This window comes from Chiloscyllium plagiosum, chromosome 32 (assembly GCF_004010195.1).
Source record: "Chiloscyllium plagiosum isolate BGI_BamShark_2017 chromosome 32, ASM401019v2, whole genome shotgun sequence".
Classification (NCBI taxonomy): Eukaryota; Metazoa; Chordata; class Chondrichthyes; order Orectolobiformes; family Hemiscylliidae; genus Chiloscyllium; species Chiloscyllium plagiosum.
Window position 1 is genome coordinate 39,030,397 of NC_057741.1, and position 27,265 is coordinate 39,057,661.

General features: G+C 46.0%; 1 protein-coding gene across 1 annotated transcript; it reads right to left on the reverse strand.

The window, feature by feature from the left end:
• Window positions 1–1,098: 1,098 nt before the first annotated feature.
• Window positions 1,099–25,656, reverse strand: LOC122539295 (MOB kinase activator 1B-like). The gene is made up of 4 exons (XM_043673989.1): window positions 25,445–25,656; window positions 14,143–14,309; window positions 9,874–9,967; window positions 1,099–1,451 (listed from the first exon to the last, which is right to left on the reverse strand). The coding sequence occupies exons 1-4, from the start codon at window positions 25,456–25,458 to the stop codon at window positions 1,175–1,177; spliced, it is 552 nt and encodes a 183-aa protein (XP_043529924.1). The 5' UTR covers window positions 25,459–25,656; the 3' UTR covers window positions 1,099–1,174.
• Window positions 25,657–27,265: the final 1,609 nt, after the last annotated feature.

A 27,265-nucleotide genomic window follows, 5' to 3' on the forward strand; every position in this document is an offset into this window, starting at 1 on the left:
GGAATACACAAACCTGGGAACACACCCAGGAACACATACACCCGGCAACACACACACAGGAACACATGCACACACGGGAATACACAAACCTGGGAACACACCCAGGAACACATACACCCGGCAACACACACACAGGAACACATGCACACACGGGAATACACAAACCTGGGAACACACCCAGGAACACATACACCCGGCAACACACACACAGGAACACATGCACACACGGGAATACACAAACCTGGGAACACACCCAGGAACACATACACCCGGCAACACACACACAGGAACACATGCACACACGGGAATACACAAACCTGGGAACACACCCAGGAACACATACACCCGGCAACACACACACAGGAACACATGCACACACGGGAATACACAAACCTGGGAACACACCCAGGAACACATACACCCGGCAACACACACACAGGAACACATGCACACACGGGAATACACAAACCTGGGAACACACCCAGGAACACATACACCCGGCAACACACACACAGGAACACATGCACACACGGGAATACACAAACCTGGGAACACACCCAGGAACACATACACCCGGCAACACACACACAGGAACACATGCACACACGGGAATACACAAACCTGGGAACACACCCAGGAACACATACACCCGGCAACACACACACAGGAACACATGCATACACGGGAATACACAAACCTGGGAACACACCCAGGAACACTCACACCCAGCAACACACACACAGGAACACGTGCACACACGGGAACACACATACCTGGCAACACACACACAGGAACACATGCCCACACAGGAACACATGCACACATGGGAACACACACACACACATACACACACACACACACGTGGAAACACACACACACAGGAACACATGCACACACGGGAACACACACAGACACACACACGTGGAAACACACACACATACATGTGGAAACACACACACATACATGTGGAAACACACACACATACATGTGGAAACACAAACACATACACACAACACGGAAACACACACACAAATATACACACACACAATCAGGCCTGGGAACACATGCACCCTCCTGCAGATAAATTGTTGTGATTGTGTGCAATTTGCCGTTCTTGCATTTCTCCTGATGAATGCAAGATGTAAAGCTTCAGCGATGCCTCTCTTCTCTGTAATCAGATGCCTAGCATTGTGACCTTTGATTTGTGAAGAAATTCCCTAAAGTTACTGCCACAGCTGTCGTTTAATCTACAAAGGCTTTGAGATTGTAATAAATATACATTCCGGTGTGGCCAGGGTTGAACTGTGAAGACCTTACCTATTTTGGACGGAAACAGAGTCTCATCATCGAGCTGGTCCTGTACCCAGGTCATCAGGTAATCAATGTACTTTGGTGCTGAGCATTTAATCGGTTTCTTTATGTTTGTTCCATCCGCCCAGTGATACTCATACCTGCAATATTATGAGTAAAAACAGACGGGCACCATCATTAGTAATGAAGATAATTACTGGAATGTACAGCACAGAAACAGGCCATTCGGTCCTGACTGGTCAATGCAGATTTTTATGATCTCCACAATCCTCCACCCAACCTCCAACGTCATCCAATCCCCTGCTTCATAAAGCTCATAAAGAGATGGAAGTGATTGAGAGGTTAATGGACTCAGTGTGACAAAGAAATGATCCATGGGCGTTCTGACAAAACTCAGAGAGGTAAGTGATCTTTTGTTTCTATTCTGTAAATTAAGGAAACCTCCATTTTGCAAGGGATTGTACTTATTTGTCAGCTGGAATGATCAGAATTATCCAATCCCCTTCTACTTTGGATTTTATTTTAACATCTATAACGTGGCCTTGAGTTATGAGGACAATCTACACTTGATGCGTATCCTTGTCAGAATGCAGCGCTTGCTGCCGTGTTGGTTTTTCGGGAAATTAACAGTCTGTCATCCAAGCGTCCCAACCAAGAAGGGGCAGGGGGTGGGGGAACTGACCGGTTTGCCCCGTGAGGATCCAGCATTTGATTAGTGGGCTAAATGGCCTCTGCCTGTGGAAGAAATCATTAGACAAGATAGCAGTGTAGGCGAAAGTGGGTACTGCAGATGCTGGAGATTAGAGTCAAGATTAGAGTGGTGCTGGAAAAGCACAGCAGGTCAGGCTACATCCAAGGAGCAGGAAAACCGCGTTTCGGGCAAAAGTCCTTCATCAGGAAACTAGTAGTGTACATGATCACACATTCCCCTTGCCTTTGCACCTTCCCCAAGATTACCATCTTGGTGGGAAGGTCAACAGTTGGCCAACTGAGGTTTTAAGGGGCCAGATCCCAGTGTAACTATGGTCTGTTGCTGGGCAACGTAGGTCAAACTGTATGGGTTGCTTGTCATCTCACAGTGGGGTCAGGGTATGACCCCTCAGTAAAAGGCTATCAGTGCTTGAACAAGGAACTCAACATCAGGAGACACTCCAATTCCCTCGTTTCTGAAACTGCACCCCCCTCCCCCACACCCTTCTCCCTGTGTTTGCCACACCCCTCCCCCAAACCCTCACCACCTCCACCCCCACAATTCCACGGTCAGTGACCCTGAGACTCCAGTGCCTGTCCTTTTGGCAGCAGTCACTTCCCTCCCAGTGGCACTGCTGAGCACAAGAGCTGTTGCCGTCTGATTGCCCAGTCACTCTTGCTGGGCAGGACCTCGGTGCCACTGGCAGTGGTTCTGATTCCAGGTTAAAGGCGACCAGTAACCTCATCACTCCCTGATTGGCATGTCCTCTGATTCTGTCATGCAGTTGCAGAAACCCTGACCCCCCAAATAAATCCAGCCTGGAGAAAGTACCAAGGCTTGGCACAGCCCAGAGTGAGGCAGCCTTTGACTGCAGAGACACACATAAAAGGCAACATGCAGATTTAACATCACAACCTCCCACATGTCCATAAGGACCCTCGCCAGCTTTTACAGATGCACCATCGAAAACATTCTGTCTGGATGCATCACAGCTGGAATGGCAACTGCTCTGACCAGGACTGTAAGAAACTCCAGAGAGTTGTGAACATAGACCAGTCTATCACACAAACCAACCAACAATCCATTGACTCCGTCTATATCAACAGTATCAACAGTATAATCTCTTTCAGAATCATAAAATCCCTACAGTGTAGAAACAGGGTCTTTGGCCCAACCGACCCTCTAAAGAATAACCCACCCAGATGCATTCCCGGCCCTATTATCCTACATTTACGCCTGACTAATGAACCCAACCTACACATCCCTCAACACCATGGGCAATTTAGCATGGCCAATTCACCTAACCTGTACATCCTTGGACTGTGGGAGGAGACCAGAGCACCTGGAAGGGACATGGGGAGAATGTGCCAAGTCCAGACAGACAGTCACCTGTGGCTGGAATCGAGCCCAGGTCCCTGACGCTGTGAGGTAGCAGTGCTAACCACTGAGCCACCGTACCACCCCAGCCCTGTCAGGCAGAAGACACAGAAGCTTAAACACAAGTATCAGCAGGTTTAAGAACAGCTTCTTTCCCGCTGTTATTAGACTTCACTATGGACCCTTCAAATTTCAAATCTAATGTTGGTCTTGCTTCTTGTGCACCTTCTCTGCAGCTCTAACATAATTTTCCTCGCCGTGTTCAATCACCCTATGATCGTTGTATGGTACGATCTGCCTATACTGCACACAAAACAAACCATTTCACTGTACCGAGGTACATGTGACAATAATAAATCAAATTATCCGACAGAAGCACTGTTGTTCCTTGAAGCCTCTTTTTGTCATTTAGGGTCCAATTTGTTGAGGCCAGTTACTGCTGTGAGCTTTCAGTTTGGACCCATAAGTGACAAAAGCAGAAGTAGAGTATATTTATGTTGGCTTTGTCACAAGACAGACTTGACTGATGATGCAGCAATCAGGAGGGAGAAGGCCATTGGGCCTGGTCACTGAGATCATTCCGAGAATTCCAAATGTGAACACTCCAGTTTCTTTCTTAGTCCAGTGTCACAGTTAACACTGTGAGCCTTTGAGTATTCAAGATGTATAATCGTACAAGCATGTTCATTGTACAGTGGAAGGTCTGTGGGTAAATGAGTTATTGAGATGTGGTGTTCAAACAGAATCTGAAACAAGGTTTCACACAATTCTGGATTCTCACATGATAGACAAACATGGAAACTGGGAGCAGGAGCAGGGTATTCAGCCAATTTCAGCCTGCCCTGCTGGTCAATATGATCATCACTGATCCTCTATCTCAAGACCATATTCCCACTTTCACCCAGACCCACTGATTCCTCTAAAGTTGGAAATTGTATTGATTTTTTTGCTGAATGATGAACTCATTGGTGAGATGCATTTTGCCAGACCAAAGTGCAGTCATGGATAAGCAATAACAAAACGCATTCTGCTTTTATTCATTTATTATTTGGGGTGGTTAGCACTGGTGCCTCAAAGTGCCAGGGACCCAGGTTTGATTCCAGCCTTGGGCATGTGTCTGTGTGAAGTTTGCACCTTCTCCCCGTGTCTGTGTGGGTTTCCTCCGGGTGCTCCAGTTTCCTCCCACAGTCCAAAGATGTGCAGGTTAGGGTGAATTGGCCATGCTAAATTGCCCATAGTGTTAGGTGCATTAGTCAGAGGGAAATGGGTCTGGGTGGGTTACTCTTCGGAGGGTCGGTGTGGACTTGTTGGGCCGAAGGGCCTGTTTCCACACTGTAGGGAATCTAATCTATTAAAATCTTTCAGACGATGGCCATCCTGAATTAACTGGATGATGACCTTCCCTTCATATATCAATTGAAAGAATTGCCATTTCTGTACATGACGATGCTGCTCCTTGAACAAGGTTATGTTGTTCTTTTTTTTCTGGAGGTCGTAAAGACATAGGTTCCAAAAAGTCTGGGGTTGGAGGGGTTTAGGACCAGTTTGAGTACAGCTAACAGAGACTGCCTCCGGCTTTCAAGTTTAAAAAAAGACACTCGTACAATGAAAGGGGAATGGCTAGTTCTCCCAGCTCCACTATCCTCTGGTTTGGTTCAGTCTGGCTGTTCACTGAAAGCAGTCAGTCAATTGTGAAGCTGCTGGACCCAAAGAAGCAGCCCCATGCTGACCCTCCCGCTCTCTGACATCTCTCCTGTAAGACCCTGGGTTTGATTTTACCTTGAGTGCCAAGGGGTGTTTATGGGGATTGTAGCAAGGATTTGTAACACCATCGTTAAGTTGGGATGGCCTGTGGGGTTTTCGGGGAGGGTAAGTTATTCTGTATTCTTTTGTTTGTGTTTAATTCAGTAACCTTGTAAATAAATTCTGTTTTGTTTAAGACTAAGTGGTTTGACCAACTGCATCCCTCCTGGAAGATCCACGCTACACCTGATTAAAACAACAAACAAAGTTAGGGAGGGGCTACTTTCTTGAAAGGTTTTGAGGGGGTCTGGCCTGGTCCATAACATGTAGCCCCTTACACAACCTCAGGAATTCCCTCAGCACCTCACAACCAATGAGGTACTTCTGAGGTATAGCCACTCCGTAACTTAGGAAACGCGGCAGCCAATTTGCACACAGCAAGATCCCACAAATTCAGCGACGTGACAATGCTGATGGTGGCAGGTTATCCTTGTACACCAGTCAATGAAGGTAGACAGGCAGGTGCAGCACGCAGTTAGGGAGGCGAATGATGTATCGATCTTCATGGCAAGAGGATGAGAGTTTGGAAGTAGGGATGTCTTACTGCAGTCATACAGGGCTTTGGTGAGACCATTCCTGGAGAACTGTGTGAAGTTGTGGTCTCCCTACCTAAGGAAGATTACGGTTCACTAAGCAGGGATGGCAGGACTGTCCAGAGGAGAGATTGGTTTGGCTGGGCTGACAGTCACTAGAGTTTAGAAGGATATGAGGGGATCTGATTGAACATATGAAGTTAGAACAAGGCTGGACAGACTAGATGCAGGGAGGATGTTTCCCTGGTTGGGGAGTCTAGAACCAGAGACACAATCTCAGGATACAGGGTAGACCATTTTGGACCGAGATGAGGAAAGATTTTTTTACTCAGTGAACTGTTGGAATTCTTTACTACAGAAGGCGATGGAGGCCAAGTCACTGAATACACTCGGTAAAGAGACAGCTCAAACTTTAGATTTTAAAGGCATCAAAGATTTTGGAGAAAAAGCAGGAATATGATATTGGGTTGAATAATGAGCCAGGATTGTATAGAATGGCGAAGCAGCCGTGTTGGGCTGAATGGCCGAATCCTGTTCCCAGTTTCTATGCTTTGAGAACAACCAGATGGCCTGAAATCAGCACAGTGCTGTTACAGAGCAGAAAAAGGCCATTCAGCCCATATGTCTGTGTCAGCTCTCCAAGTGAACATCATCTCTTCCTTTTGCCCTGTAACCCTGAACAGTCTTCCTTTTCAAACAACCATCTAAATTCAGCTTGAAAACCAAACCCGCCTGCCCCACACTCTCAGACAGTCCATCCCAGACCCTAACCACTGCCTGCCCCACACTCTCAGACAGTCCATTCCAGACCCTAACCACTGCCTGCCCCACACTCTCGGGAGGGGTTGGTGGTGTTGGGGAATGAGGGGAGAGAAATTCCACCTTCGCTTGAGAAAAGGCCTCAGTTTAATTTCTTGCTTGTTCCTCTGCTGTAATATCAACATCTCAATGTTGTGTGCTCTGTCAGCCTGAACTTTGGACTTAAAATCATTTCAAAAGATTTAAGCCCACAACCAGCTGACACCTTATGTTCACTGAAGGACTCAAAACATTTCAGGATATGAAAGTTTAGAAAAAATATGTTTTTTTTCCAACAATTGCAGCGAAACCTATTTTCGCAAGAGAGGGGGAAACTCACTCTTTCCACTTCAGGCATTCCCACTGGGATGAAAATATGTTGCTGGAAAAGCGCAGCAGGTCAGGCAGCAAGCAAGGAGCAGGAGAATCGACGTTTCGGGCATGAACCCTTCTTCAGGAATCCTGATTCCTGAAGAAGGGCTCATGCCCGAAACGTCGATTCTCCTGCTCCTTGGATGCTGCCTGACCTGCTGTGTTTTTCCAGCAACATATTTTCAGCTCTGATCTCCAGCATCTGCAGTCCTCACTTTCTCCATTCCCACTGGGAGTCAGGCGGTGAAATTCCGGTCTCCATCACACGGAATACAAACATTGTCACTTTTCCACCATAATTTAATGAGAAAAGACCAAGTCCACGTCTAATCCTGGTTTCTCTCTCCAGCCACATTTCTTAGTTTGGCAAAGGAAGACTTCAAAGACATGAGAAACATCAAGAAGTTGCCCCTGGATCAATGACAGTCTCTGGGTCAATGGGACTGGCTCTTTGTTAACGCAGGACAAAAAAATACTGGTACACAAGTCAGCGCCATAGTGTCATACAGCATGGAAACTGATCCTTCAGCCCAACCAGGCGAAAGTGAGGACTGCAGATGCTGGAGATCAGAGTCCTAATGAAGGGCTCCTGCCCAAAACGTCGATTCTCCTGCTCCTCGGATGTTGCCTGACCTGCTGTGCTTTTCCAGCACAACTCTGCTCCTGGCCCATATCCCTTCAAATATTTCTTATTCATGAACTTATCCAAATGTCTTTTAAATATTGTAACGGTACCTCCACCCACCAGTTCCTCTGGCAGTTCATTTCACACACAAACCACTCTCTATGTAAAAGAATTGCCCCTCATGTCCTTTTCAAATCTTTCTCCTTTCACCTTAAAAATATACCCCGTCATCTTGAAATCCCCTGCCCTGGGGAAAAGACAACTGTCATTCACCCTATCCTTGCCCCCGTGATTTTATGAACCTCTATAAGGTCGCCCCTCAGCCTCCTACGCTCCTGTGAAAACAGTCCCAGCCTATCTGGCTCTCCTGATAACTCAAACCCTCCATTCTCTGCAACATCCTGGTAAATCTCTTCTGAACCCCCTCCAGCTTTAATAATATCCTTCCTATAACAGACAGAATAAGTCAAATGTAGGGGAGGTGGTGCAGTAATGGTAATGTCACCAGACTAATACACCAGAAACACAGGCTAATGCTCTGGGACACAGGTTCAAATCTCACCATGACAGCTGGTGAAACTAGCAGTCAATAAAATGTGGAATTAACAGGATCGTGACCATGCAATGGTTATTGTTAAAAACCCAGAGCACAGTGGGTGCTTTGTTGTTGAGTAGATTCAAGGCTGGGATTGATTTTTTATAAATGTTAATGCAGTGCTTCCCAAGTATTTCCCCCACTGTGACCCCATTCCAATATCGGCATGAAGCCAAAGTGAGAACAGTGGGACTGGTTGGTCAGGGTCAGGATCAGGGGTGGGATCTGTCTGACTGAGGGAGGGGGCAGCTGGGAGGGGATAGGAGATGGAAAGGAGTCTGATCTTTTTAATCTTCAGTAACTTTTCGCCAGCTTATTTGGAGAGGGCGGAGGTCTCAAAGATTGGTCAGTTAGGCCATGTCCGCCAGTAGAAAAAAAAAACGAGAGGCCGTTATCACTCACTCAGAATCTGTGTGAACCATTGCTACCTCAGAGTTCATAAACCCACAACCCCAATGGGGGTCACAATTTGAGAAACCCTGTGCTGAGTAAATCAGGGAACATGGAGTTAGGATGGAAAGTGGATTTGATGTAGAATTTAAATTCTGTTAATAAAATCTGGAGTTCTACATTAATCTCTATAATGGTGACCCAACGGTGACCATGCCAACTATTCTCCATTGTCATCAAAACCCAATCTGATTCACTAATGTCCTTTCCGGACGGAAATCTGCCATCCTTACCTGGTCCTGGCCTACATGTGACTCCAGACCCACAGCAACCGGGCAGGAAGAACGAGGAATATTTGGAAATGAACAGACTGACCTCCATCTTGCTCTCAATGAGAAAACGCCTCATTCATTGATTTTTTTTCCCTTCTGGCAATGTGGCAAGCTCTTAACCGCTCTCGAAATGCGGCTACAAGACCAATTAGGGATGAGCAACAAATGCTGACCCCACCAATGATGGCCACCCCCCCATGTGGAAGTCTTGTACAAACATTTTCCTCAAAAATCTCACATTGCCGCACACTGTGTTGCTTGTTTTGCAGCAAGCTGGGAAATTGAACCTCACAGAGCAGCCTGGTGGCTCAGTGGTTAGCACTGCTGCCTCACAGCGCCAGGGAGCCGGGTTTGATTCCAGTCTCTGGTGACTGTCTGTGTGAGTTTGCACATTCTCCTCATGGCTGTCCGGGTGCTCCGGTTTCCTCCCGCAATCTAACGATGTGTAGGTTCGGTGAATTGGCCATGCTAAATTGCCCATAGTGTTCAGGGATGTGTAGGGTAGGTGCATTAGTCAGGGGTAAATATAGGATAGGAGAATGGTCTGAGTGGTTTACTCATCGGGGTGGGTGGGTGGGGAAGGTCAGTGTGGGCTTGTTGGGCTGAAGGGCCTGTTTCCACACTGTCGGGATTCTATGAAACAATAGAAGCTCGGACAAGAATATTGTGTGCAATTCTGGTCTTCTTCCTGTTGAAAAGATGTTGTGAAACTTGAAAGGGTTCAGAAAAGATTTACAAGGATGTTGCCAGGGTTGGAGGATTTGAGCTGTAGGGAGAGGTTGAATAGGCTGGGGCTGTTTTCCCTGGAGCATCGGAGGCTGAGGGGTAACCTTATAGAGGTTTACAAAATTATGAGGGGCATGAATAGGAAGGGTTTAGAGGGATATGGGCTGGGTGCTGGCAGGTGGGACTAGATTGGGTTGGGATATCTAGTTGGCATGGACAGGTTGGACCGAAGGGTCTGTTTCCGTGCTGTACATCTCCATGACACTAAGGCTCTGAGAAAGTGGGCTAAAAGGCAAGGTTAAATCTGGTACAGTACTCACTTGGGCCCAGCCGACATAACAGGGCAACCATCCTCTGTGCAGTAATCGGTTATTGTTCCATACAGCAGGTTAATCTGATTGAAGAAATCCACAGCTATGTTTGGGAAAAAAAACAATAACACAAAGTTAGAAAAGTTACTGCGTTAATACTCGACAGGGTTACAATTTTGCAGGATTTTACTGTCACCAAAGAAAGAGCAAGAACTTGATGGAAGGTTAACAGCCTAAAAGGTTAATTCTCTTTCTCTCCCCTGGTGCTGCCAGTCCTGCTGAGTGCTCCCAGCATTTTCACATTCACTCATAGGAATCTTGTAGGTCAGAAGAATTCCATTCAGCCCTGAATTAGGTCAGTCTCAGCTCTCTGAAGGAGCTATCCAGCGGACCCAGTTCACCCTGCGCTGTCCCTTTAGTCCTGCTGATACATCCTCCTCCAGGAATGATCCTTGCAAAAGTGACTGGTGAATCTGCTTGCACTGCCCTTGCAGTTTAGGCTCAGGTGTTAACCTCTTGGCCCTCACTTCCTGTATTTGTTAAAGAGCCTCTGGCAGCAGCGATGTCCCCCAGACACCTCAGTCAATGTCACCCCAATCAGACAACTGCCTGGCATCGCAGTGTTCATTGTAGGATCTTTTGTCGCATCCTCAAAAAACTCAATCAAGTTTGTGAGACACGATTTTCCATGAACAGATCCTGAATGGTAGCATTTGACAAAGTTGGTTTCACTGAAATGATAGAATCATACAGTGCAAAGGACACTCCAGCCCATCGGCTCTGTACCAATGACAAATTACACTAAATCCAAACTAGTTCCATTGACTAACATTAACATTACAAACCTGGTATCACTCATCTTCAGAACAGACTGAAAACACTCCTGGCGTTGTTCTCAACATTTCTATTGGAGCTTCTTGATAACACAGACCATGTTGGAGATCCTTATGGAAGGTCTGAACCCACACATTGTCTCTGGGAGGGCTTTCACAGCCATAGGGAGTAGGCAATCCAGGAGAACATGCATGTTCCCTGCTACAGGCAAGATCAATTCTGCTGCACGATTTATCTCCCTTTCTTGATTCCTGAAGTCAGGGGAGTTCTTCTTCCTCCCTAGTCCACTCAGAATCTGGATTAGGGCTGATGTGAGAGCGACAGTCTTTAACATTAAGGCTGCACTCAGCAGAGTGTGGCATCAAGGAGCCTGAGCAAGCCTGGAGCTGTTGGGTATTGGGGGATAACTCTCTGCTGCTTGGAGTTGTACCTGGCATGTTGGAAGATGGTTGCGGATGTTGGACATCAGTCATCTCAGCTCCTGGACATCTATGCAGGGTAGTGTCTTAGGCCCAACCATCTTCAGCTGCTTCATAAATGACCTTCCCTCCATCATAAGGTCAGAAGTGGGGATGTTCACTGATGATTGCACAGTATTCAGTACCATTTACGATTCCTCAGATACTGAAGCAGTCCGTGCTCAAATGCAACAAGATCATCAGTGAACATCTCCACTGCCAAGAATCCTGTCTTTAATCCTATATTCAGCATTCAAGTTTGACCTTCCAAAATGCATCACTTCGCAATTATCCAGGTTGAACTCCAGCTGCCATTTCTCAGCCCAGCTCTGCATCCTGTCTATGTCACTCTGCAGCCTGTAGTAGCCCTCAATACTATCGACGACACCTCCAACCTTTGTGTCATCTGCAAATTTACTAACCCACCCCTCAACCTCCTCATCCACATCATTTATAAAACCTACAAAGAGCAGAGGCCCAAGAACAGAGCCCTGCGGGACACCACTCAACACTGACCTCCAGACAGAATACTTTCCATCTACAACTACTCTCTGCCTTCTGTCAGCCAACCAATTCTGAATCCAGACACACAAATCTCCCAGTATCCCATATCTCCTGACTTTATGAATGAGCCTACCATGAGGAATCCTATCAAGTGCCTTGTTGATGTCCATATACACCACATCCTCTGCTCACCCCTCGTCAACCTGTCTTGTCACCTCCTCAAAGAACTCAATAAGATTTGTGAGGCATGACCTGTCCCTCACAAAGCCATGCTGACTGCCTTTAATCACACAATGCTTTTCCAAATAGTCATAAATCCTATCCTTCAGAATTCTTTCCAAAACTTTGCTGACCGCAGAAGTAAGACTGACTGCTCTGTAATTGCCAGGGAATCCCCCATGTCTAGATTAGAGTGGTGCTGGAAAAACACAGCAGGTCAGGCAGCATCCGAGGAGCAGGTAAATCGACGTTTCGGGCAAAAGCCCTTCGTGAGGAATAGATGCATGGATCCCTCAAAGTTGTCACCCAAGTGGATAGGGTTGTTAAGAAAGCAGATGGTGTTTTGGCTTTCATTAACAGGGGGATCGAATTTCAGAGTCGCGAAGTTTTGCTACAGCTCTCCAAGTCCCTGGTGAGACCACACTTGGAATATTGTGTCCAGTTCTGGTTGCCCTACTATAGGAAAGATACAGAGGCTTTGGAGAGGGTGCAAAGAAGGTTTACCAGGATGCTGCCTGGACTGGAGGGCTTGTCTTATGAAGAGAGGTTGAATAAGCCTGGACTTTTCTCTCTGGAGCAAAGGAGGAAGAAAGGTGACCTGATCGAGGTATACAAGGTAATGAGAGGCATAGACAGAGTCAATAGCCAGAGACTTTTCCCCAGGATAGGATTGACTGGCACGAGGGGTCATCGTTTTAAGATATTAAGAGGAAGGTATAGAGGAGATGTCAGAGGTAGGTTCTTTACGCAGAGAGTTGTGAGTGCAGGGAATGTGTTGCCAGTGGTGGTGGTGGAAGCAGAGTCATTAGGGACATTTAAGCGACTTCTAGACATGCAGTTTTTCTATGTTCTATGTTCTAAACAGTGAAGGAAGTTTGCCCATTTATCCCAGTCTATGGCTGGCCCACAAAAAGTCTACATATGTCTTGGTAGTGACTGTATTGTTGGAGCGGTAACCCTTGATGTACCACAGGTCTTGGTAGTTAGTGTATTGTTGGAGCGGTAACCCTTGATGTACCACATGTCTTGGTAGTTAGTGTATTGTTGGAGCGGTAACCCTTGATGTACCACGTGTCTTGGTAGTTAGTGTATTGTTGGAGCGGTAACCCTTGATGTATCACGTGTCTTGGTAGTGAGTGTATTGTTGGAGCGGTAACCCTTGATGTACCACATGTCTTGGTAGTTAGTGTATTGTTGGAGTGGTAACCCTTGATGTACCACATGTCTTGGTAGCGACTGTATTGTTGGAGCGGTAACCCTTGATGTACCACATGTCTTGGTAGTTAGTGTATTGTTGGAGCGGTAACCCTTGATGTACCACATGTCTTGGTAGTTAGTGTATTGTTGGAGTGGTAACCCTTAATGTATCACATGTCTTGGTAGCGACTGTATTGTTGGAGCCGTAACCCTTGATGTATCACATGTCTTGGTAGTTAGTGTATTGTTGGAGCGGTAACCCTTGATGTACCACATGTCTTGGTAGTTAGTGTATTGTTGGAGCGGTAACTCTTGATGTATCACATGTCTTGGTAGTGAGTGTATTGTTGGAGCGGTAACCCTTGATGTATCACATGTCTTGGTAGTGAGTGTATTGTTGGAGCAGTAATCCTTTATGTACCAGATGTCTTTTCTGTTCCGGAATTGTCCTAGGGCATTAGCCGTGACTATTGCAATGCTGCTACCTTGACCCATGATCTTGTGTTTTTCTGCACAGTGATTACAGCCTTTTGTTCTTTCATTCCAGGTTTTCACATATCTCAGCATTGTCTCTGTCAAACCCACTCTTGTGAGGACAATGCAGAAAGCTAACAGCCTGGACCCGGGAGGTTATGGTTGTTCTGTTGGAGCAGAGAAGGTTGACAGGGAGCTGACAGAGGTGTGAATGATTACGAGGGGCATGGACAGGGTGGATAGAGAGCAGCTGTTCCCCTTAGTTGAAGGGTCAGTAACAAGGGGACCTCATTTTAAGGTGAAAGGCAGGAGATTTAGGGGGGATTTGTGGAAGGGTGGCAGGAATGCATTGCCTGGCAAGGGAGTTGAGATGGGAAACCTCACAACCGTTAAACAGTATTTGGATGGGCACTTGGAATGTCATAACAGTTAAGGCAATGGGCCCAGTGCAGGATAGTGGAACTAGTGTATTTTTGACAGTACATACTCGATGGGCTGAAGGGCCTGTTCTGTGCTGCATGATTCTGTGACTCGAGATGAAAATTAATTCCCAAACAAAGGCTGAAGTGAACTCGCTTCCTCAGTCACTTACTATTGACAGCAATCCATTCATTCAGATCTTCACCGTCTGGTAACATCACAGCCAGGCGGAGATTACCACTGCCCAGAGTGGCCTCTGCATGTTTCAGCAGCTCATACTGATGGGAACCTTCTGGAATGTTCTTCCTTGGCTTGAAGGTCTTAGATGAACGGTTTCCACTGTAAAACACAGAGTGGCCAAGATTAATTCCAGGTAGACTTGTCCTTTAATAGATCGTACTAAAAGAAACAAACTCTGTTCAACTCTGGAAGCAATTTAGGAAAAAGAACCATACTGCACAGGAACAGGCCCTGTGGCCCATCAAACTGAATCCTAGCCCTTAGTTAGACTCACTGCCCATTGCCAGTGCACAGTTTCTATTCCTCTGTTCGCCTCCTGTTCATGTGTCAATCAAGTTACATCTTCAACGTTGCAGATGTATCTGCTTCCACCACCTCCATTGGCAGTGTGTTCCAGGCACTAGCCTCTGTGCGAAACATTTTCCCTGCATTTCACCCCTAAACATTCCCTCCTCACCTTGAACCTGTGCCCTCTTCTAGTTGACCTTTCCACCCTGGGAAAAAGCCTCTGTGCCTCTCATAATTTTGTAGACCTCTATCAGGTCTCCCCCTCAGCCTCCATCTTTCCAGAGAAAGATCTAACCTCTCCTCAGAACTATTACCCTCTGGACCAGGCAATATCCTGGTAAACCTTCTCTGCATCCTCTCCAAAAGCAACCACATCCTTCTGGTAGTGTGGCGACTGGAACTGCACGCAATATTCAAGATTTACACAAAGGGTTCCAGGAATGAGGAACTTCTGTGATGTAGGTAGGTTGGAAAAGTTGGGGCTGTTCACCCTGGGCTAAAAGAAGCTGAGAGGGGAATTAAGAGAAGTTTTCAAAACCATGACCAGTGTAGATAGAGTAGACTGGGCGGCACGGTGGCACAGTGGTTAGCACTGCTGCCTCACAGCGCCAGAGACCCGGGTTCAATTCCCACCTCAGGCGACTGACTGTGTGGAGTTTGCTAATCTAATCTAATCTAATCTATCCCAATTGTGAAAGGATGAAGAACCAGGGGGAAGAGTTTAAAGTCGTGCTCTGAGGAAGCTGGGGTGATGAGGGATAAAAAACTCTGCCACCTGGAAATATAGGGGAGGCAGGTTCCACTGATGCATTCAAGAGGGGCATTGGATCACTAGCTATGGAGAACCATTGTGTAAGAGTTATGGTGAAAAGGATTGGAACTAAGAGAGCAGGGCAGAACTGGGTACTGCAGATGCTGAAGAGTAGAGTGGTGCTGGAAAAGCACAGCAGGTCAGGCAGCATCCGAGGAGCAGGAAAATCGACATTTCAGGCAAAAGCCCTTCATCAGGAAAGAGAGCTGGTTCAGACATAATGGGCAAATGGCCTCCTTCTGCACAGCAACAACTCTGTTGTTCTGTTTCCTTTTCCCTGCTCACAATACTCCAGACCCCACTGAGGAGCCAGCCCTCAGTCTGATTGGCACCAATCTGCCCTTGCCCCTTCACCCTGCCTGCAGGATGTTTGGGGGATTGAGGGGAAGTGGGGAGCGGGTGGGAGGGATTTCATGTCAAGCATCAACAGCAGCACACACCAGTTGGACCGAATGGCTTCTTTTTGTGCTATAATTTCAATGTGATGCTTTGTTTAAAACAGATTAGATTACATTCCCTACAGTGTGGAAACAGGCCCTTCAGCCCAACAAGTCCACACTAACCCTCCAAAGAGTAACCCACCCACACTGATTCCCCTACATTTACCCCTGACTAATGCTCCTAACAGTACGGGCAATTTAGCATGGCCAATTCACCTGACCAGCACACCTTTGGACTGTGGGAGGAAACTGAAGCACCCGGAGGAAACCCACGCAGACACGGGGAGAACGTGCAAACTCCACATAGAGTGTCGCTTGAGGCTGGAATCAACCCCGGGTCCCTGGCGCTGTGAGGCAGCAGTGCGAACCACTGAGCCACTGGAGATGCTATGTCCAATCATCACAAGCTGACACATTAGTTCAATAAGTTGAGACTGCCTTGCGTCCTACTCTCAACAGGAAAGAGAACAGGGAAAGAGTGGGGGGGGGGATGCGATGAATTGGCCACTGTTGCTGAGCCACGTTGGACAATTGTTCTGTTTACTCAGCACCTCAATTATACAGCAGGATTAAAGCAACTCCTTAACCTCAGACTGAGGGCAGAGGGCAAGATTTAATTATTCTGTTGTGAGCATTCCCCATGCTATAATCTAATAAAGTTTCTCTTGTGGTAGTAATGCCTTATAGTAAACTTCATGGTCTAAACAAAAGTGCAGTACAGACCTGCTTCAGACTGAGACGCCTTCCAAAGGTCTCCTTGTCTGGAATCGTATCTCCGTAACCTGGATCATCCAGCAATGACCCCAGGCATACAGGAACAATCAACACCAATCACACATACAGCAATGATAGGTAACTCATTCACCTGCATCTAAAACTCTGGACTATATTATAATGAAACACAGTAATGTTCAATCCAACCAAATCAAACTCCCTAAACCCAGGACCCCTGTCCCCCTTTTGGAGTGAGGATAGTGAATGGGAAGGTGTTAGGATTAAAGGTAAAGTTGCCATAGTCTCACTAGAGACAGAGATGGAGAGAGAGGGAGAACAGAGCTGGTGGTGGTTTAGCCTGAGGGTCACTCTGCCTCAGAGGAAGGGCTCGTGAAGGTAGAACCTTAGATGGAACAGGACTTGGAACCCACGCTGTCAGTCTCACTCTATATCACAAACCAGCCATCCAGCCAACTGAGCTAACCAGATTAGACCGAGATAATTGAGATCAAATACAAGGAAGATGAAAGCCATTGTTTTCGGTCCCTACGACACACTCTGTTCCTGCTGGCCAATACCTGAGATTAACCCAAACTGTTCATAGCCTCGACGTTGTATCTGATCTTGAGGTGACCTTTCCATACCATTCCCAAAACCATCTACTTCCACCTTCCGCAGCACGTCCTGGCTCAGCCGAAGCTCTGACCCACAGCTCTGCTACAGCCAGACATTTCCACCTGCACACCCCATAACCATGAGCTCCTCAAACCCTCTCCTGCCCATATCCTAAAGCTCACCATGTCCAGTCCCCCCAACTCCCCCCTTTCTTTGGGACCTCAGTGTCCAGGCACAGGGTTAAATGGTTTGCTTACACATAACTGAATATAGGATTTAAAAAAAAATTCTCAGTATAGAGTATAACTCAAACGAAGCTCACGGACAGAAAACAGCAAGTGGGGATAAGGGGGTCTTTTTCAGATGATGACCCTTGACCAACAGGCCTCAGTGCTAGGAACATAACTGTTTACAATAAATATTAATGACATAGAGGAAGGAAATGAACAGACTGTAGCTAAATTTGCAGATGACAGTAAAGTCGGTGGTGAGGCATGTTGTGAGGGATCCAAACAATTTACACAGAGATATTGATGGGTTCAGTAAGTGGGCAAAACGTTGGCAAACAAAGTATAATGTGGAAAAATGTGAAGTTGTTCATTTTGGAAGGGAGAACAAAAGAACAGAATATTATTTAAATGGGGAAAAGTGGCAGAAAGATGCAACACAAAGGGACTTGGGGGAAGTTGTACATGAAACAAGGAAAGTTAGCACATGGGGCAGTAGCTAATCAGCACGGGTCATGGAATATTGGTCCTTATTTCAAAGGGATTGGAGTATAAGAGAAGGGAGGTCTTACAGCAACTGTACAAGTAAATGGGGAAAAGCTGCAGAAAGATGCAACACAAAGGGACTTGGGGGAAGTTGTACATGAAACAAGGAAAGCTAGCACATGGGACAGTAGCTAATCAGCACGGGTCATGGAATATTGGTCCTTATTTCAAAGGGATTTTTCAAAGGGATTGGAGTATAAGAGAAGGGAGGTCTTACAGCAACTGTACAAGGGGCTGGGGAGATCATGTCTGGAGCACTGTGAGCAGGTTTGGTCCCCTATTTAAGGAAAGATATCATTTCATTGGAGGTTGTTCAGAGAAGATCCTCTTATAAACAAAGATTAAACAGGTTGGGGCTCTACTGACTGGAGTCGAGAAGAATAAGAGGTGACCTCATTGAAATATATCGGATTCTGAAGGGGCTGGACAGGGTCAATACTGAGAGGGTGATCCCCCTCATGGGAGAGTCTGGGACCAGAGGGTACAGTCTCAGAATAGGGGGGCACTAATTTCAGATGGAGATGAGAGGAATTTCTTCCCTCAGAGGAATATGGGTCTTTGGAACTCCTGGCCAGAGTCCCTATGAATATTTAAGGCTGAGATTGGAAGAACGTTGATCACTTGGGGGATCAAGGGTAATGGTGAAAGGGCAGGAAAGTGGATGTGAGGAATGTGGGTCAGCTATGATTCCATTGAATGGTGGAGCAAGCCCGAGGGGCTAAATGGCCTACTCCTGCTCCTATTTCTTATGGTCTTATCGGAGCACAGGAACTCAGACACACAAGAATGAGAGCAGATAAGCAAGAGGTTTTACTCCAGTCATACCGGGCCCTGTGATACCACACCTGGAGAACTTTAGCCAGTTTGGTCTCCTCTCACTTTGGAGAGAGTGAGACCAATCTTCTCAGGAATGGGAGAATTATTCCATGAGGAAGGATGGAATAGACAGTCCTACACTATTGAGAAGATTGAGAGGCAAGGTCTTGGAACATGCCAAATTCTGAAAGGTTTTGCCAGGGTGGAGCTGAGAAAAACATAGGCCCTGACTAAGGAGCCTTGAACATGGAATCATAGTCTCGGAGTAAGGGGTCAGCCCTTTAGGTCTTAGATGAGGAGGCAGTTCTTTACGGAAAGGATTGTAACTCTTTGGCGCTCTCTACCACAGAGAGCTGTGGCTTCTCAGTCGTGGCCTGTATTTAAAACTGAGGCTATTCTGCCCCTTAGGGACTCCCAGAGAGTTGAGGGCTGCAGCAGGAAAGTACATTTGAGATTGAGCCACAATCTTTAATGAATGGCGAAGCAGGCTTGAGGGGCTGAATGGCCTACCCCCAAATCCTGTTAAAATATTCCAAGGCCTTTTGGAGGAACCATCGTGGCCTGGAAAAGTAGACTCCAAGGCAAGAGTGTAAATGATAATGAATGGCGAAGCAGGCTTGAGGGGCTGAATGGCCTACCCCCAAATCCTGTTAAAATATTCCAAGGCCTTTTGGAGGAACCATCATCAAATAAAATTTGTCATCGAGCCATCGCTATCAGGTCATGTGACAAAAAATTTAGTCAAAGAGGTCAATTTTGAGAAGTCTTAGAGGGAGAGAGGGAGGGAAAGTGAGAAAGAGATAAAAAGTGTGAGGTTTATGTTACATAAGAACGTAAGAACCAGGAGCAGGAGTAGGCCGTCTTGCCCCTCGAGCCTGCTCCGCCATTCAATAAGATCATGGCTGATCTTTACATGGCCTCAGCTCCACTTACCCATCCTCTCACCATAGCCCTTAATTTCCTTATTGTTCAAAACATTACCTAATTTAGCTTTAAAGGCATTTACTGAGGAAGTCTCAACCACTTCACTGGGCAGGGAATTCCACAGATTCACAACCCTCTGTTGGGAAGGGATTCATAGAAGATTGGAGCAGGGGGAGGCCATTCGGCCCTTTGACCCAGCTCTGCCATTCATCACGATCATGGCTGATCATCCAACTCAATAGACTAATCCGGCTTTCTTCCCAAAATCTTTCATCCCAGGGATTGGGGAGCAATACAGTAACAGTATACAGTCAGGGACTGGGGAATAGTACAGTAACAGTATACAGTCAGGGTTTGGGGAGTAATACTGTAACAGTATACAGTCAGGGATTGGGGAGTAATACAGTAACAGTATACAGTCAAGGTTTGGGGAGTAATACAGTAACAGTATACAGTCAGGGACTGGGGAATAGTACAGTAACAGTATACAGTCAGGGTTTGGGGAGTAATACTGTAACAGTATACAGTCAGGGATTGGAGAGCAGTACAGTAACAGTATACAGTCAGGGTTTGGGGAGTAATACAGTAACAGTATACAGTCAGGGATTGGGGAGTAGTACAGTAACAGTATACAGTCATGGATTGGGGAGTAATACAGTAACAGTATACAGTCAGGGATTGGGGAGCAGTACAGTAACAGTATACAGTCAGGGATTGGGGAGTAATACAGTAACAGTATACAGTCAGGATTTGGGGAGTAATACAGTAATAGTATACAGTCAGGGATTGGGGAATAGTACAGTTACAGTATATAGTCAGGGTTTAGGGAGTAATACAGTAACAGTATACGGTCAGGGATAGGGGAGTAATACAGTAACAGTATACGGTCAGGGTTTGAGTGTGGTAGAGTAACAGTATACAGCCAGAGATTGGGGAGTAGTAAAGTAATAGTATACAATCAGGGTTCAGGGAGTAGTACAGTAACAGTATATACAGTCAGGGTTTGGGGAGTAATACAGTAACAGTATACAGTCAGGGACTGGGGAATAGTACAGTAACAGTATACAGTCAGGGTTTGGGGTGTAATACAGTAACAGTATACAGTCAGGGATTGAGGAGCTGTACAGTAACAGTATACAGTCAGGGATTGGGGAGTAATACTGTAACAGTGTACAGTCAGGGATTGGGGAGCAGTACAGTAACAACATACAGTCAGGGATAAGGGAGTAATACAGTAACAGTATACAGTCAGAGATTGGGGAGTAATGCAGTAACAGTATACAGTCAGGATTTGCAGAGTAATACAGTAACAGTGTACAGTCAGGGATTGGGGAATAATACAGTAACAGTATACAGTCAGGGATGGGGAATAGTACAGTAACAGTATACAGTCAGGGTTTGGGGAATAGTACAGTAACAGTATACAGTCAGGGATTGGGGAGTAATACAGTAACAGTGTACGATCAGGGATTGGGGAGTAGTACAGTAACAGTACACAGTCAGGGTTTGGGGAGTAATACAGTAACAGTATACAGTCAGGGATCAGGGAATAATACAGTAAGTATACAGTCAGGGTTTGAGGAATAGTACAGTAACAGTATACAGTCAGGGATTGGGGAGTAATACAGTAACAGTATACAGTCAGGGATTGGGGAGTAGTACAGTAACAGTATACAGTCAGGGTTTGGGGAATAGTACAGTAACAGTATACCTTCAGTGTTTGGGGAGTAAGACAGTAACAGTATACAGTCAGAATTTGGGGAGTAATACAGTAACAGTATACAGTCAGGGATTGGGGAGTAGTACAGTAACAGTATACAGTTAGGGTTTGGGGAATAGTACAGTAACAGTATACAGTCAGGATTTGGGGAGTAATACAGTAACAGTATACAGTCAGGGATTGGGGAATAGTACAGTAACAGTATACAGTTAGGGATTGGGGAATAGTACAGTAACAGTATACCTTCAGTGTTTGGGGAGTAAGACAGTAACAGTATACAGTCAGGGATTGGGGAGTAAGACAGTAACAGTATACAGTCAGGGATTGGGGAGTAATACAGTAACAGTATACAGTCAGTGTTTGGGGAGTAGTACAGTAACAGTATACAGTCAGGGATTGGGGAGTAGTACAGTAACAGTATACAGTCAGGGTTTGGGGAGTAGTACAGTAACAGTATACAGTCTGGTTAGGTGACTGAGTATAACCTTGGTATGTGGCACATCAGTGTGTAAAGTAGCTCACCGATGATGCTACCTAGTAGGGTGACGAAACGCCTGAAAACAAACCTTGCAGCTCAGCGAGCAAACTTCCTTCCAGAACCTCAACCTGAACTATAAATCTTCTCAAAAATCCTGAAGATGGCATAACAATTTGTTTTGTTCATTCACGGGATGTTGGCATCACTGGCTAGGCCACTGTTTATTGCCCATCCCTAATTACCCAGTGGGCAGCTAATCTTCGATCACATTGCTGTGGGTCTGGAGTCACGTGTAGGTCTGACTGGATAAAGATAGCAGTTCCCTTCCCGAAAGGACATTAGTGAACGAGATGGATTTTTCCCAACAATTGACGACAGATTCATGGTCATCATTAGGCTCTTCATTCCAGGTTTTTATGTAATTCAAATTGCACCATCTGCTGTTGTGGGACTTGAACCCAGGTCCCCACACATAAGTTGAGTTTCTGGATTAATATTCTCGCGGTAATATCACGTGGCCATTGCCTCCCCTGAGGAGAAATGGCATGAAATGTGAGGTGATGTGATTTTACAGGAAGAATATGGCGTTGAATATTACTTAAATGGAGAAATACTGCAGAAAGCTGCAGAAGAGAGGGATTTGGGGGTCCTCTTCCATGGATCATAAAAATCTCGCATCCAAGTTCAGTGGGTCATAGGGAAGGCAAATGGAATATTGGTCTTTGTTTCAAAGGGAGTGGAGAATAAAGCATGGGAAGTTTCACTGAAACTAAACAAGGTATTCGCCAGATCACAGCAGGAACACATTTGTTTCAGACCCCTTATCCAAGGAGATGATAGACTGGGATTGAGAACAGTCCAGAGAAGGTTTACTCAGCTGATCCTGGGTATAGAGGGCCTGTTTATGAGGAGAGGGTGGGTAAATTTGGTTCTGTACTCATTGGAGTTTAGAGGAACGCATGGTGCCCTTATTGAAACAAACAGGACTCTTAGGGGACTTGACAGGGGAGATGTGGAGAGGCTGTTTCCCCTTGCGGGGAGATGAGGAGGAATTTCTTCTCTCAGAGGGGAGTGAATCTGTGGAATTCTTTACCACAGAGGACTGTCGAGGTTGGGTCATTCAGTACATTCAAGGCTGAGAGTGACAGATTCTTAATCAAGAGGAGAATTGAAAGTTAGAGGGATAAGGCAGGATGGTCTCACTGAATCGTGGAGCAGACTTGACAGTTTAATGGCCTACACCTTTTCCTACAACGTACGGTCTTACAGGGTCTCAGTTTAAGATCACAACTTATGTTCAACAAGTCGGAAACTGTGGCAGAGCAGGGTTGGCTTCCTCTGCCTGACACTGGAAGTGTGGAAAGATCAGAATGAGGAATAGGAGTCGGTCACTCTCACTTTGAACCTGGTCTATTACTCCATCCAATCATGGCTTATCTCTTATCTGCAGTCCCTCTTCACCCAGTATCCCCTGCCCCTTAAAGGAAATAAAAAAGTTGCCTTTGGCACCAAGAAAATTACCCCAGAGGAGAGCTGCAGAAACCTTTAATGATAAATAATAGGACGTTCTAGATGTCAAACAGCTGGGGCTGAGTGACATTCTGTCTCAGTGATAACTACCTTAAAACTTTGTGTGAGTTTTAGGGGAAGCCCTGTAAACAGATAAGTATCTATCTCTCGATTAAAAGCATTGCATAAAGCAGTCACATCTTATAAACATTGGGCCTACCTTCCCCCACGCTGCTCCTGTGATCTGGCAGAGGGATACAATGGGAGATAGTTGATCTCAGTTACAGACTATACCGTACTATTTGAAGCAAAGCAGTGACAATCCCAGACATTCTCGTCAATATTTCAGCCTCTCCACTAACATGACTAAACTGGTAAGACTTTACTTAGTTAATCAGTCATTTTGCTGTCTATGGGATCTTGGTGTGCACATTTTGGGTGATATATCTTCCCAAAATGAATTGAACATAAAAGGTGGTTCATTGGTTTAAAACGCTTCAGGACCAGTTGTTCTGTTATTTCACAATCACCTTTAATTAATCAATCAATAATTATTTTTAAAAAATCATATTAATGCAGCCCCTATTTGAGACACTCTTCCTGTGGATGTTTTGATATAATGACAATCTGATACATACAGGGCTGAGGGACTTGAGACTGTTTTCATGAGACAGAAGGTTGAGAGGTGACTTAAATGAGACATATAAGATAACCAGAGGGTTAGGTAGGGTGGACAGGGAGATGGTGATGGCTAGCACAGGGGGACATAGCTTTAAATTGAGGGGTGATGTTAGAGGTAGGTTCTTTACTCAGAGAGTAGTGGAAGTTGGGGGGGGGGGGGGGGATGCCCTGCCTGCAACAGTAGTAGACTCACCAACTTTAAGGGCATTTAAATGGTCATTGGATAAACATATGGATGATAATGGAATAGTGTAGGTTAGATGGGCTTCAGATTGGTTCCACAGGTCGGCGCAACATCGAGGGTCAAGGGGCCTGTACTGCGGTGCATTGTGCATTGTTCTATGTTCTATACAGACAGCTTGATATAATATACACCAATCTGTTACACACCAATCTGTTACATACCAATCTGTTACATACCAATCTGTTACAAGCCAATCTGTTACGCACCAATCTGTTACAAGCCAATCTGTTACAAGCCAATCTGTTACACACCAATCTGATACAGGCCAATCTGTTACAAGCCAATCTGTCACAAGCCAATCTGTAACAGGCCAATTTTTTTATAGGCCAAACTGTTACAGGCCAATCTGTTACACACCAATCCATTACAGGCCAATCTGTTACACACCAACCTATTACAGGCTAATCCATTACGGTCAATCTGATACACACCAATCTGTTACAGGCCAATCTGTTACACACCAGCCTGTTACAGGCCAATACATTACAGGCCAATCTGTTACACACCAACCTGTTACAGGCCAATCCATTATAGGCCAATCTGTTACATGCCAATCTGTTACAGGCCAATCTGTTACAGGTCAATCTGACATACACCAATCTGTTACAGGACAATCTGTTACATATCAATCTGTTACAGGCCAATCTGTTACACACCAATTTGATACAGGCTAATCTGTTACAAGTCAATCTGTTATAAGCCAACCTGTAACAGGCCAATTTTTTATAGGCCAAGATGTTACAGGGCAATCCATTACAGGCCAATCTGTCACACGCCAATCTGTTACAGGCCAATCCGTTACAGGTCAATCTGATATACACCAATCCGTTACAGGTCAATCTGTCACATGCTGATCTGTTACACACCAATCTGTTACAGGCCAATCTGTTACAGGCCAATCTATAAAGGGCTGAAAATGTGTTGCTGGAACAGCGCAGCAGATCAGGCAGCATCCAGGGAACAGGAGAATCGACGTTTCGGGCATGAGCCCTTCTTCAGGAACGTTGATTCTCCTGTTCCTTGGATGCTGCCTGACCTGCTGCGCTTTTTCAGCAACACATTTCCAGCTCTGATCTCCAGCATCTGCAGACCTCACTTTCTCCTCAATCTATAAAGGGCCAATCTGTTGGAAATGCAACTGTCTCTGGGGGTGGGAGGAGAGGAGGGAGACTCTGTCTCTCTGAAGGATGGATCCCACAGTCGAGCAGCTTTTGTACTCACAATAAGAAGCTCATGGTTTCATTCAGGATCCTGCAGCGTGGGGACAGGCTGATGGTGAGCTCTCAGGGCCAGTGATTTCACCAGCTGCTGCTCCCTGGCAACAAGTAAGCTCCAGTAGCTGCTCCTACTCCAGATTCCAGCTGGTCCTGCTCCTGCTCCTGGTGCGGCTCCTGCTCCTGCTCCTGCTCCTGGTGCGGCTCCTGCTCCTTGCTCCTGCTCCTGCTCCTGGTGCGGCTCCTGCTCCTGCTCCTGCTCCTGCTGCTGATTGCTGCCTGCTGTGATTTCTCTGCTGCTCTAGTTTGCAGGTTTCTGTTCCTGCTCCTGCAGCTGCTGTGTCTGTCTGCTTGTTGTGAGGGGCCCTCCCAGCACTCGCGAGATTGCAGCTGCAGTCTGACCTTGCAGCTCCAGACAGATTGCTGATGCTGCTGCTGCTTTAACTCACAATGTGTCCACCCATCCCAGTGACTCTCCACAACCATACACCACATCAGCACAGGCAAAGAAACAAGCACTCTTACTTAGAACACGTAAAGCTGTTCGCTCCGCACTCTGATTGCTGTCTAAGTATTGTGTTCTGATACAGCTTTTGTCTTTTAATTTCCTTTGTCATGTTGCATGAACAAAATGGGAATTTGTGGTAGTTACTACTAGATTAACATGAACATCTGATCATGTCAAACGAGGAAAAGAAGTTGCACTTTTTAAAGCCTTTAATTATAACTTCGGGATTTTTAAAAAGCATTTCATAGCCATCGCTGACAAATATACACCAGCAATTTTCACTGGCCTGAAATGAAATGAATGTTTCATCACGACAGTATTTCTTTTTGGAAAGGGGAAGTTGCTTCCAGAATGTACAGAAAAGTAGATTTTCAGCGAAACTGTGTGTGTCATCTGTAGCTATGACTCAGAGTTTAAAGTCAGAAGGTCGTGTGTTGTAATCTGTCGAGGGCAAAAATCCAGGCTAACCCTCCCATGCTGGAACCCAGGGAGTGCTGTTCTGTTGGTAGTGCTGTCTTTTGAAGTATGGAGATCCTCTGACGTGGGTGTTAAAGATCCCATGACTCTGTTTTGAAGATAAGCAGGAAGCTTCTCCTGGTGGCCTGGCCAATATTTATCTGGCATCAACATAACAAACAATCAAATCCAATGGTTTGATCTTTATCACATTACTGCTTGTGATAGCCTACTGTGCATACGTTTTGGTGCTGTGTTCCCTACAATGCCCACACTTCAAATGAACTTCATTGACTGTAAACAGGTTTGCAAGGTCCTGAGCTGCTACATATTTTGGGCTTTCGGTGTTTCAATCCGGATTTCCGACTCCAGTCCCATAATGCTGTACATCCACTCCCTCCACCACCAATGCTCAGTAGCAACAGTGTATACCACTGAGAAGATATTCCTCAATAATTCACCAAGGGCTCCTCAGACAGCACCTTCCAAACCCATGACCAGTTCCATCCAGAAGGACAAGGGCAGCAGATACATGGGAAAGGGCTTTTGCCCGAAACGTCGATTTTTAGCTGCTCCTTGGATGCTGCCTGAACTGCTGTGCTCTTCCAGCACCACTAATCCAGATACATGGGAACACCACTCCCTACAAGATCCCCTCCCCCTCTCAGCCACTCACCATCCTGACTTGGAAATATTTCACTGTTCCTTCACTGTCAATGGGTCAGAATCCTGGAATTCTTTCCCGAAGGGCATTGTGGGTCTACCTACAGCACATGGACTGCAGCGATTCAAGAAGGCAGCTCACCCCCACCTTCTCAAGGGGCAACTAGGGTCCGGAAATAAATGCTGACCCAGACAGCAATG